The sequence below is a fragment of the Coregonus clupeaformis genome, chromosome 1, assembly GCF_020615455.1.
Source record: "Coregonus clupeaformis isolate EN_2021a chromosome 1, ASM2061545v1, whole genome shotgun sequence".
Taxonomy (NCBI): domain Eukaryota; kingdom Metazoa; phylum Chordata; class Actinopteri; order Salmoniformes; family Salmonidae; genus Coregonus; species Coregonus clupeaformis.
This window is the reverse complement of record NC_059192.1, coordinates 33,382,209-33,395,703: the sequence shown is the minus strand read 5'-3', so window position 1 is coordinate 33,395,703 and position 13,495 is coordinate 33,382,209. Positions and strand designations below refer to the sequence as shown.

General features: G+C 42.3%; 1 protein-coding gene across 4 annotated transcripts in view; it reads right to left on the bottom strand.

The window, feature by feature from the left end:
• The window catches only part of LOC121566959 (potassium voltage-gated channel subfamily C member 1-like), a 73,262-nt gene that overhangs the window by 18,848 nt on the left and 40,919 nt on the right, over positions 1 to 13,495 (bottom strand). For 2 of the 4 annotated variants that reach the window (XM_041876933.2, XM_041876926.2), the window contains exons 3-4: positions 10,612 to 11,587; positions 8,436 to 8,639 (exon numbers count right to left, since the gene is read on the bottom strand). In XM_041876933.2, the coding sequence (XP_041732867.1) occupies positions 8,436 to 8,639; positions 10,612 to 11,587 (1,180 nt within the window). Of the gene's footprint in view, positions 1 to 5,473; positions 6,165 to 8,435; positions 8,640 to 10,611; positions 11,588 to 13,495 lie in introns of those variants that run through there. The other 2 variants (XM_041876921.2, XM_041876914.1) reach the window with 2 other exon arrangements.

Here is a 13,495-nt window from a genome sequence, read left to right as displayed (position 1 = left end):
AAGAGTCTTGGTGGTTCCAAACTTCTTCCATTTAAGAATGATGGCCACTGTGTTCTTGGGGACCTTCAATGCTGCAGAACGTTTTTGGTAACCTTCCCCAGATCTGTGCCTCGACATAATCCTGTCTCGGAGCTCTATGGACAATTTGGTTTTTGTTCTGACATGCACTGTCAACTGTGGGACCTTATATAGACAGGTGTGTGCTTTCCAAATCATGTCCAATCAATTGAATTTACCACAGGTCGACTCCAATCAAGTAGTAGAAACATCTCAAGGATGATCAATGGAAACAGGTGCATGTCAATGGGTCTGAATACTTATGTAAATAAGGTATTTCATTTTTTATTATTATTTTTTATAAATGTGCATACATTTCTACAAACCTGTTTTCGCTTTGTCATTATAGGGTATTGTGTGTAGATTGATGAGGACATTTTTTTATTTAATCAATTTTAGATTAAGGCTGTAACGTAAGAAAATGTGGAAAAAGGGAAGAGGTCTGAATACTTTCCGAAGGCACTGTAGGTTGTTAAAGATGGTGTGGGTTTGTATTACCCATAATTAGATATATTGATCTGTTCTTGCAACATAACACAAGCCACAATGTGCTCAGCACTTGCCTAGGATGTTTTTGGGGAAAACACACCATATATTATGCTGGCAGTGACTTGTTAACCATATCTAGGTCATACTGTCTGTGCATCAGCTATCCTCCTCCTACTCTCCAAGGAGATATATATTTTACAATTTATACATGCCATATATTTATAATATTAGATTGGGTAAAAAGCTGTCATGGGTGAAAATATTAGCAGTGTTGTTATGGAGAGACATGAGTAACAGTGATATTTGACATAGAGAATAAGATGCATTTATGAAATGCAACAACAAACAATTCATTTTTCATACATTCACATTTGAAAAATATTTTCAGAGAACAATGAATTAGGACAGGATGAAATTGACAGGTAACAGATAAAAAATTTAATAAAATAAAGATCTGCCTATTAGACGTGGCTTCATTTTGAGGAAATGTTCCATCCGAAAGACAATGACTAATGGAAACCATTTGTCCGTGCAATAATCATACAATACTTTCTATTAGAAACTCCTGCAGTGACGTGCTGTTTACACAGTACACATATGTACAAACAGGACTATCTATCCTTAGTTAGAATATGTACAGTGGGGAAAAAAAGTATTTAGTCAGCCACCAATTGTGCAAGTTCTCCCACTTAAAAAGATGAGAGAGGCCTGTAATTTTCATCATAGGTACACGTCAACTATGACAGACAAATTGAGAAAAGAAAATCCAGAAAATCACATTGTAGGATTTTTAATGAATTTATTTGCAAATTATGGTGGAAAATAAGTATTTGGTCAATAACAAAAGTTTCTCAATACTTTTTTATATACCCTTTGTTGGCAATGACACAGGTCAAACGTTTTCTGTAAGTCTTCACAAGGTTTTCACACACTGTTGCTGGTATTTTGGCCCATTCCTCCATGCTGATCTCCTCTAGAGCAGTGATGTTTTGGGGCTGTCGCTGGGCAACACGGACTTTCAACTCCCTCCAAAGATTTTCTATGGGGTTGAGATCTGGAGACTGGCTAGGCCACTCCAGGACCTTGAAATGCTTCTTACGAAGCCACTCCTTCGTTGCCCGGGCGGTGTGTTTGGGATCATTGTCATGCTGAAAGACCCAGCCACGTTTCATCTTCAATGCCCTTGCTGATGGAAGGAGGTTTTCACTCAAAATCTCACGATACATGGCCCCATTCATTCTTTCTTTTACACAGATCAGTCGTCCTGGTCCCTTTGCAGAAAAACAGCCCCAAAGTATGATGTTTCCACCCCCATGCTTCACAGTAGGTATGGTGTTCTTTGGATGCAACTCAGCATTCTTTGTCCTCCAAACACGACGAGTTGAGTTTTTACCAAAAAGTTATATTTTGGTTTCATCTGACCATATGAAATTCTCCCAATCCTCTTCTGGATCATCCAAATGCACTCTAGCAAACTTCAGACGGGCCTGGACATGTACTGGCTTAAGCAGGGGGACACGTCTGGCACTGCAGGATTTGAGTCCCTGGCGGCGTAGTGTGTTACTGATGGTAGGCTTTGTTACTTTGGTCCCAGCTCTCTGCAGGTCATTCACTAGGTCCCCCCCGTGTGGTTCTGGGATTTTTGCTCACCGTTCTTGTGATCATTTTGACCCCACAGGGTGAGATCTTGCGTAGAGCCCCAGATCGAGGGAGATTATCAGTGGTCTTGTATGTCTTCCATTTCCTAATAATTGCTCCCACAGTTGATTTCTTCAAACCAAGCTGCTTACCTATTGCAGATTCAGTCTTCCCAGCCTGGTGCAGGTCTACAATTTTGTTTCTGGTGTCCTTTGACAGCTCTTTGGTCTTGGCCATAGTGGAGTTTGGAGTGTGACTGTTTGAGGTTGTGGACAGGTGTCTTTTATACTGATAACAAGTTCAAACAGGTGCCATTAATACAGGTAATGAGTGGAGGACAGAGGAGCCTCTTAAAGAAGAAGTTACAGGTCTGTGAGAGCCAGAAATCCTGCTTGTTTGTAGGTGACCAAATACTTATTTTCCACCATCATTTGCAAATAAATTCATTAAAAATCCTACAATGTGATTTTCTGGAGAAAAAAATGCTCATTTTGTCTGTCATAGTTGACGTGTACCTATGATGAAAATTACAGGCCTCTCTCATCTTTTTAAGTGGGAGAACTTGCACAATTGGTGGCTGACTAAATACTTTTTTTCCCCACTGTAAATGTAAATGTAAAACAGGCATCGAAGAGAAAAGAGAAAAAAAAAGAGAGTAAAAAGAGAAAAAGTGAGAAAATCCCTGTTTATACCTGGTGCTAACATGCATCCTTTGTCCTGATCCTGTCCACATTCTGATTGTGCCCACATATTAGCAGTTGGATCTACACATAGTATTAAAAAGTGTCTCTTACCCATCCATCCATCCACTGTGTCCATTATGACCAGATTTTTCTGTATGCAAATTTTTGACAGCTATTTTTTCAAAATACTATTTTTTCATTTATTTTAAGACAAATATTTATGCAATAAGTCAATGGTGCCTTAATATAACCTTATTCTAAACATATTTTCTGAAGGTCAAAGGTTTTTTGATTACTTAATGAATTTCAATTGAAACTAAGACTGAAATGCAATCAGATCCACACTGTGGATGTAACTTTTATTAAAATATTTGTTGTATTATTTATTTTATTATTTATTTTCAAATAAAAATACAATTTTATATATTTATTATTTATTTATGTATTTAATTTAATTAAATGAACCCAATTATTAAAAGAAGCATAGGTGATGGGAAGTTTGAGAGGAGGGAAGGTAGATAGACAGTCTAAAGACAGACAGACTACAAAGCACACCAACATGTAGAGAAAAAAGTAACTGACATCTCACACCTGACACAGAAACAACAAAAACACACTAAAATGAACTCTAATTGACAATGGTCCTTGACAGACATTAAACACACCAAAATCAACTAATAGAATCTAGAGAAATAAATACATAAATTAACAGAAATCTCAGAGAGACACAAAACAATACACACATATATACACACAAGACACAAATTAATCCACACACATATAGGCCATGTCCGAATACCCGTACTTGAGTTCTAATTATTAGGCTATTTGGGTATGCGAAAATAGAAAGTTTTATAGTATGTGAAATCCAAAACATTTAGTATGCCCTAAATGCCAAGATGTACCACTCATTTCAGCTTTTCATCTAGTTACTAGATTCTAGTAGCATTCAATGCACACTACAGTGGAAGAGAACCGTCTTTTCAGACCACGTTTGACAACAGCTGATAATTCGATAAGGGGATGTGCTGCACCAAAATGAACGCATGGTGGGGAACAAGCGTGGTTGCATATTAGATGACTCCTTCTCAGTATGGATGAGCCTAATATGTTGATAGCTGTTGCTTACTGCATACGTTTTTACTTAACAGTATGTCTAAATAGTATGTAGTACGATTAGTACAAAGTGTGACGTTTTAGTAAGTAGTACTCAAGACAGATTTCTGACCTGGCCATAGACACAAACACATACACATAGAGAGAGAGGGAGAGGGTAAAGAGAAAGAAAGAAAGAAAGAAAGAAAGAAATATAGATAGATAGAAAGAAAGAAAGAAAGAAAGAAAGAAAGAAAGAAAGAAAGAAAGAAAGAAAGAAAGAAAGAAAGAAAGAAAGAAAGAAAGAAAGAAAGAAAGAAAGAAAGAAAGAAAAAAATAGAAGGAAAAAAATGAACAGATGAGAGGACAGTATTGAGGAGGAAAGGGAGGAGGAAAGGGAACGATTGCGAGTGAGCAATCAAAGAGGTAATTGACCCTTTGACCTTATTGAACCATGCATATTGCATTTTGGGCGGAGGAGGTCAAATGGACAAGTATCATATAGAGAGACTTAAAATACTACTAAAATAACTTAAGAAAGGACTGCATATACAAAGATCTAAGAAAGAAACCGTGTAAAAAGCACACAATACCAGTATGAGAGCACAATAGGGAATCCCACTTTCAAACCAAAAAGGGAACACATCGTTAAGCCATTATTATTTTCAGCTGGGGCAATTATGGCCATCAAACCTCCAGTTATTTTACAGTGTCCCCTTTGGGTTTCTTTACCTCATTCCTATCCGTTTGGCATTCAATTAGATTTTTGGTCAATATGAGATTGAATGGCAATGCTGCTCGGAGGCATTATATTTTTGTTCAGCTTCACTCGGATGCAATGATATTCCATTACTATCAAATGTTACATGTTTCAGGTTACAGAGGGAGGTCAAGTTTCTGTGATCCTCGAATCCCCCTACAGATACCAATATTTTCAGCAATGCTGAGAGCTGAAGGTTGGCATATAGAATTGGCACAAATATCGTAAAGTGTTCTGGGAGTTAAAGTGTTATAGCTTTCCCCTCACCAAACGCTTGTACCGTGATAATGAGAGGAGGATTCATTCAGTAAACATTGAATGTCATCCTAACACCCTCTAGTGCTTCTGGCTTCCTGCTTAAAATTGCCTCCTTTTTGGTTTTAAAGAGGGATTTGCAGCGTTAAGTTTAAGTTTTATACACAAAATGAACTGTTGAAAACACACAACACCAAAGCAGTCAGGGGCTTCCAAGAGAAGAGTTCAACAGCTCAAGGCTCGCTTACCTTAGATAGCACGTAGCCACTTGTAAGTCAATCAGTCTGTCATAGTGTCTGTCTGGCAGTGTGATGTCAGAGTCAGTCAGTGAGTCAGTATTTCAGTGTTTCAGTCACCAAGTGCAGCTAACTACACTCTTAGAAAAAGGGGTTCCAAAAGGGTTATTCGGCTGTCCCCATAGGAGAACCCTTTTGGGTTCCAGGTAGAACCATCTGTGGAAAGGGTTCTACCTGGAACCAAAAAGGGTTCTTCAAAGGGTTCTCCTATGGGGACAGAGTGTACTCGGGTCACTACAGTACAGACAAGAAGTCCCATCTGACCTTTTTAACTACACTAGGCACTGAAAGCACACATTTTGAAGTCTAGGGAATAGTGTTTTCGAAACACGACACACTTATAACAAAACATTTTGTCAATCAGCATTGCGTTGATGTTAGTTAGTCGCATTTGACTATCAATGTGAGGACCGTACAATGTTGAGGAGAGCCATATGATGATATGGCTGAAAATGTTGTTCCCAGCAAGGCATGTATCGTAAGGTACTATTCCCGTGACCTCGGAGGCTCCGCTGACACCACTGACCATTGACCCTTGAAAGATGGCCACTGTACAACATCGCATTCAAAATGATCCATTATGTAAGCTCTAAATATAGCTAGAATATGTACATATCATATCATGAAAGAAATCTGTGAGACTCTGGAAATTTCGCACCGGTGCAAAGGGTGATTTCTTCAAAGAGCGATGTGTCTTTTGTTATCTGTCAGGGTGAATGTCAGTGAGGTAGAGAGGGCACCAGTGACACAAAAAAGAACACAGTAAAAGCCACACACGACAACAACACAAACACAAACACAACACTCGGACGGCATTGAGAGTAGGACAGATATACAGTGTAACGTGTAAGAATGAATAAGCCCACATACAAACGCGTGATATGACACAACCTGAAGAGAGAGACAGCAACACAGAGCACATCAGACAACACGTGACCCGTTGTTCCTGTTAAGTGTTACAGGGCTACTTCAGTGCAGCTGCCGCACGCGGCACACGTCGCCACACACGTACACACACAAATCGCACAGACCACACAGTCTCTCAAATACACAGCCTGGTACACACACAGTATCTTACACTATACATCCTACATATACGATCCTCTTATTTCATGATATGACTTTTGTTACTCTTTGTACATTTATGGGCAAATGTTTGGTGTATGTATATGACCAGTTCTTCTAAGAATGTCATTGAGTTTATAATTCATGGGATGGAATTGTGGTGCATTGGGCTGAGGTTAGGTTAACAATGAAAAAAGAAAGATCAGGTTATTCTGAATAATAGATTATTCTGATTGGATGATACTCTGAGCAATACAATGCAATTGGGCCTTGATATATAAATCACAGTTTTACCCAACCTTAGCTCAATAGCTTGGTGTTGTTGTTCCCTACCTATCTATTCCCTTACGGAAAGAACACATGAATTTTCATGTGATCACATGTGGTCTTATGTGAAGTTAATGTGATAACGTGACAATATGTGAAGAAACATGTGATAACATAAAACTACACATTTGAAATCATGTGGTTTTTCTGTAAGGGTTGATTTCACTATTTGAACTTACCTCCATTCACACAGAGGGCAATTCATGGGGGATACTTAAACTTTACCAAACATTCTGTACAGACCCAACAAAGTGAACACAGTTAGTACTAGTTGTGATTTGCAGTCATGCATAGTGTACTGTATGTGAGAGTGTGAGTGTGTTCTGTGTCCAAGTGTGTCTTTGGGTGGTATGTTTGAGTGTCAACTGCCAACATGCAATGTCATGTACATGAGAGAACCTAAAATGTTTGGCTGACGGATTAGGTTAAAAAAAAATTATGGTACCGCTAACGGGGTACCATTTTGGGTCACCATGATTTTAAGGTGTTACCTCTTGGCCTATGGTTTGATCCAGGAAGAGGTGGAGTTTGCATTGAGGTCCTGCTGTAGCAGAGACCCTTCCAGCTTATACCATTCCTCAGCCAAAGGGGAGTCTGGGCTGGCTGCCAGGCCAGCTGCCTCTAGTTTAGTGTCAACAGTGGCGTCGAGAGTTTGGGAGGAGTGTAAAGGAGAAGTGTTTGGTGCAGGTTTGGTGGTGGTTGTTGTAGGTGGTAAAAAAGGTTTGTTGCAGCCGTAAAGAAATGGATCGAGGTATTGCGTTTCAGAATCAGCACAAGAGTGTACATGGGGTAAGCAGGGGTAAATAAGGTGCGTTTCGAAGAGGAAAGGAAAGGAGGAGGGAAAAGAATGGGGATATGGAATCAAAGATGGGGGACAAGGAAAGGGGGTGGGTGGACAGGGCATGAAGTGGGAGTCAGCCACACAAGGGGAAGGAGGGGAGCCAGGAGAGAGAGAGAGAGAGAGAGAGAGAGAGAGAGAGAGAGAGAGAGAGAGAGAGAGAGAGAGAGAGAGAGAGAGAGAGAGAGAGAGAAGATGGGGGATAAGGAAAGGGGGTGGGGGGACAGGGCATCAAGTGGGAGTCAGCCAAACAAGGGGGAGGAGGGGAGCCAGGAGAGAGAGAGATAGAGAGAGGGAGAGAGAGAAAGAAACAGAAGTGACAAGAGGTAAATTAATGCATGGTCAACTATCTTGAGTACAAGAGACAGAGAAAGAGAGAGGATGAGCGTGAGAGATGATGAGGAGACAGAAATAAATACAAAGGACAAAATGGAGGATGAAAATTTGAGGCAGTGAAAGAAAGAGAGAGGGACAGAAAATACAGACAGGAAGAAAGAAAAGGTGAGACCAAGTGTGATGGAAGTGTCACAGCACAAAGGTGAAGAGGTGGAAAAATACAGGCCAGAGCAGAGAAAAGCAGAAGAGTAAAGATCTTGTAGGTGGGTGTTGTTGTGTCCTGTCAGAACCTAGTGTTTGGAACCTCCCTGTCACACAAACATGGCTCTTCCCATGATGCTCTTGGCCATTGCTTGTGTCTGTCTGCTTGTTCTCTGTAACTACCCACAAATCAGTTCCCATATGTGCTGTATTTGATCATGTATACATCATTTGTGTACATATTTGTCCCCTGTGCACCTGCCCTATTGGCATCTTCTATATGCAGAGAATCTTTATCTGTATCAGTGCTTGTGCCTTATGGCATCTTGTGTGTAGCTCTGTTGACGTATGTGGTATATGTGGTTACGGTTCTGTCCCCTGTGGGAGTGACGTACCTTTCCGCACATTCCCATCTGTGGCGCGGAATTCCCTGGTGTTGAGCAGGAAGCAAGCGCGGTCCTGCTGGTAGCGTTCCCGGGTTACTCCGGTGCCCCCTCGCCCCGCGGGGCTCCGCTCGTCCGGGCTCAGCACCTGGTCGATGGTAGGGCAGTCCTCGTTCGCCAGGGCCGCAGTGGCCGCGTCACCGTTCTGCTTGGAATCTTTCGGAAAAGAAGGAGAGATGGGGAAAGGGGGCGGGAAGCAGAGTAAAGGAGACGGAAGGAAGAGGAGAGTAGGATAAAAGTGATGTATCTGGATAGTGGAGGAGGAAGGTTGTGATGGGAGACTGATTCCATATCCACACTAGCATACCACTTAGGATGCATGTCCATTACATTGCTTTATTCGACATAATATGTTAGTACGGACATTGGAACATAGTCCGAGGGGAGGAGTTGCATACTTGGTGATTCAATCGGCCCAATCAGAGAGCTTGCTGTTGCGAGCTGAGGGACTTTGATCGGCTGCTATATCGAAGGTTTTGGCATGGCACCTTGGCCCAACGATACAGAAATCATGAATCCCCAGTCTCCCATCACTGGAAAAAAGAATGTAAGAAAATAGCCAAAGGAATGGGGGGGACGTGTTACTGCAAGCTACTGATCACAATGTAATACTGCAGATGAGATACATAAGCAGAGACAGATTCAGTAAAATGATGTATTGTGTATTTATTCCTTGTGTTATTATTTCTATTTTTTTCTCTCTGCATTGTTGGGAAGGGCCCGTAAGTAAGCATTTCACTGTTAGCCTACACCTGTTGTTTACGAAGCATGTGACAAATAACATTTGATTTGATTTGACTATGATATGTAATTGATCATGGCAAAGGTGTCAAAGGTCATGTCTATACAGGCTTAGCTAGACAGCATGGTCAACTAAAAACTGGTCATAGTAATAGATGAGGTGGGGTTGCGGGTGTGAGTTGATGCCGCAGTGTGACTGAGGCTTATATCCTCAGACCACAGGAGGTTGGTGGCACCTTAACTGGGAAGGACAGGCTCTTGGTAATGGCTGGAGCGGAATGAGTGATTTCCATGTGTTTGATGCCATTCCATTCGCTCCTTTCCAGCCATTATTATGAGCCGTCCTCCCTCAGCAGCCTCAACTGTCTCAGACACAGCTGTCAAATCTGATCTCAGATGAGTTCCTGCTCAACAACTTACTAACAACCTACAGCAAAATTCTCAACAAAAGAGAGCGTGAAAGACTGTAAGAGAGTGGTAGGGTACTATAGGCGCTTATGCAATAAAACATAATTATTATAATTACTATTATTATTATATTATTATATTATATATTATTATTATTATATTATTATTATTGCTGACACACTGATGATTTCTCAAGGGCTACAAAACACACGTGATCTATTGTCATGTGTGGACATTGGGTTCATGAAAAAGGAAGTACTGTAAGCATTACATACTAAGTACTACACTTCAGTAAAGAAAAAAAAAATGGTCGGACATTTGTAGTGTAATCTAAACCATTGAACCAAACGTAAGCATATTGGTCTGTTGCGAACAGATCCAAATCGTTAATTTTTTTATGTACTGTGTTTGTTCTACACAGGCAGATGGAGGCCTCTCGGCAAATGTGGACTCCCCAGTTGATCATAAATTACCTATAAGTTCTGATGGGCTAGCTATCTCTCAAGGGCAGATTCAGAATCAGCACCCCCCCTCTCCCCCTTCCCCCCCCCAAACTATCCCTATCAGGGACAGAGGCACTCTAAACCCCCACTCACACCCCATGGATCTGCAGGACTGTACTATTACTGAGATTACTGAGTCCCTGTAACTAGCTGTCAGATAACATTCTGATTCCTAAGTCTTATACAGCCCAGAATCCTCCACTTACTGTGCAAATCCCTGTTCTAAATTTGATTGGATATCTGTCAATGCTAAACTGTACAGTTTGACAACCTCTTTGCCAAAAATACAATTTTTGACGGAGTAATTTGTGTTCTACGCCCTTGGGGAGGCTAGTGGTGGAATGCCCAGATGCTCAGCAAAGCTCCATGTTGATGAACTCGTGCAGATCTTACAAGTCAAGGTCGAAGACAGTTTGTTAACTTGCAGTCTGTCTCTTAAAATATGGTCCTGAAGAATGAAAATAGAAATGTCTCACCTCGGTTGATTTCTATGATCTCCTCTTGTGCAAGGGGGCAGTCGAAGCCTCCGGACCCGATCACCTCGCCGAGTACATTACCCAGGATCCTATGGGGCGAGGCGGTGGCCATGGCGAGGGCGTCAGGCTTGCAGTAGTTGGGCGAGCCTGGCATGGTGGGCCGGGGGATGTGCTTGCCCTTCTTTTTGGGCAGCTTCTGCTTAGCCATGGCCAGTGAGTAGTACATGCCAAAGTTGTTGACGATGACGGGAACAGGCATGGCGATGGTCAGTACCCCTGCCAGGGCACACAGCGCGCCCACCAGCATCCCCGACCACGTCTCAGGGTACATGTCCCCGTAGCCCAGAGTGGTCATGGTGACCACGGCCCACCAGAAGCCGATGGGGATGTTCTTGAAGTTTGTGTGTTTGGCGGCCGTAGGGTCGTCAGGGTCGGCGCCGATGCGCTCGGCGTAGTAGATCATGGTGGCGAAGATGAGCACTCCGAGAGCGAGGAAGATGATGAGCAGGAGGAACTCGTTGGTGCTGGCGCGGAGCGTGTGGCCCAGGACGCGAAGCCCCACAAAGTGGCGGGTCAGCTTGAAGATTCGCAGGATGCGGACGAAGCGGACTACGCGCAGGAAGCCCAACACGTCCTTGGCGGCTTTGGAGGACAGGCCGCTCAGCCCCACCTCCAGGTAGAAAGGCATGATGGCAATGAAGTCGATGATGTTGAGGGTGCTCCTGAAGAACTCGACCTTGTCCGGGCAGAAGACCACGCGTGCCATCACCTCAATGGTGAACCAGATGACGCACATGCCCTCCACGTACGTAAGCCAGCTGTCGGTCACCACCTCGTAGACGATTACCTCGCGTGTCACGTTTCCCTCCGTCACGTTCTCCGTCTTGTTGTAGATGGTGTTGAAGGCCTCGTGCGTCTCCATGCAGAAGGTGGAGATGGAGATGAGGATGAACAGGAGGGAGAGGAACGCGCAGTACTGGAGGAGAAGAACAGAACGAACCAGAGAGAGGAGGGACAGAGAGAGCAGGGGAAAGGCAGGAAGACAGAAGGCAAAGGGAAAAAAATGAAGATAGAGTGAGAAAAGAGAGAGGAAGGAGAGAAGGGTTAAAGCCATATACAAACAACATAGCTAGCTAAACAGATGGTGTGTTGCTCAACAGTTAGTCAGCCCCTACAGGACACTGCATGGCATTACTCAGTCAGATGAGATCATGAGCCCAGATTATTAAACCTGACTAGACACCTAAATGGGATAATTGTTGACCTTGAGGGTGACTGCAGGGTCAAACTGGACCAAGCACTGAGGGATACTCTATCTGACACTTAGAAAAAAAGGCTGCAATGGTCATCGGCATGACAGCCCAAGGAGAAGTGGTGGAAAAAAATAGAAAACCGGGAGCCACATGTCATAAACCTGCAGAATGTAGGAAAGGGGGAGGGGACCTGGCTGGAATGAGAATACAGACTACTACTGTCTCATTGGCGCAGCGCGGACACAGAGAAAAGGGCAAGAAAATAAAGTGATGGAGAAAGAGAGAGTCGTAAACGGTAAAAGCTGATGAATTATAAATATCCATGTATCTCAGAGTGCACTGAATAGGTTTCAAAATCAGGATGGGACATGTGCTCACCCCCTCATACTGAATGTTCAACATAAAGGGTCTGAAACATGTGGCACTGAGCCTGTTTGTGGCCCAGCATGATGAAATGTGATCCCAACTTATGCTCCAATAACTAGCCAGTCTGATTATTTGAAAATATGTAATGTTGGGGAAATAACAATTCGCACATTAGTCAAAGTATTATACACAAAGTAAAAGGACTGACAGCCCTATTGTACATTATGTATTGACCAACATTTGGACCCTTACAACTACTATATTAATCATACAGTGGAAATCCCTAAAGCCCAAAGTGCTTGAGATGGCACTCTATTTTATCACCAACATAATCCATTACACTCCAGTGCAAGTTAACCGTAATGGGGAGCCAATACTCCCCATTAAGTCATGTTATTAACCCCCTACTTTTCAAAAAGTCTGTGAATGCAGAGTTACTTGCAAGAAACAACATTGCTAAAACATTATCATCCTCCAATTAACACACTTGATATTGTTGGGTTCTACCTTGAAATATACTTACTCCTGTTACTATATTGGACCTTATTGATTTTGTTATATGCATAATGAATGTACAGTATATGTTATGTGTCAATTAATGGTGAAGATGAACTTCGTGTATGGAATTTTACTATCAGAGAAAAGGGACAGTCCAAAGTCTATTGAGTAAGGTGAACATATGGTCACTTGTAACCATCATGGAGAAGTGACCGAATGAAGAGGAACTGCTTCCAGACCGCTCGACCGTAAAGACAACAGTGCAACATTTAGGCAGTTTTAGGAAACAGACGGACAGTTCTGAGAAGTCATACGTCTAACCTTGTCATGACAGTTAAATGCCTGTTTGATCATGTGCAAAGTGTGTTTGCAGCGAAAGTATCCAGTGGCTTGAATAAACTTGGTTTGAGCTTTTTCTAGTCGTCTGTTTTGAGTTTTTACTCTGTTTGTTCAGAACCTAACACCATACTGTATTCCTTATACTACCACTACCACTATAATTGTGCTACTGTATAAACAGGGTTTCCCAAACTCGGTCCTCAGGACCCCAAGGGGTGCACGTTTTGTTTTTTGCCCTAGCGCTACACAGCTGATTCAAATAATCAACTAAACTGATCATTTGAATCAGCTGTGTAGTGCTAGGGCAAAAACCAGAACGTGCACCCCTTGGGGTCCCAAGTTTTGTAAACGCTTGTATAAAGCATTGTGAGAATGGTACCTGAGTAAATATCAAGTGTAATGCACGGCATGGGTGCTAAAACCTGGTG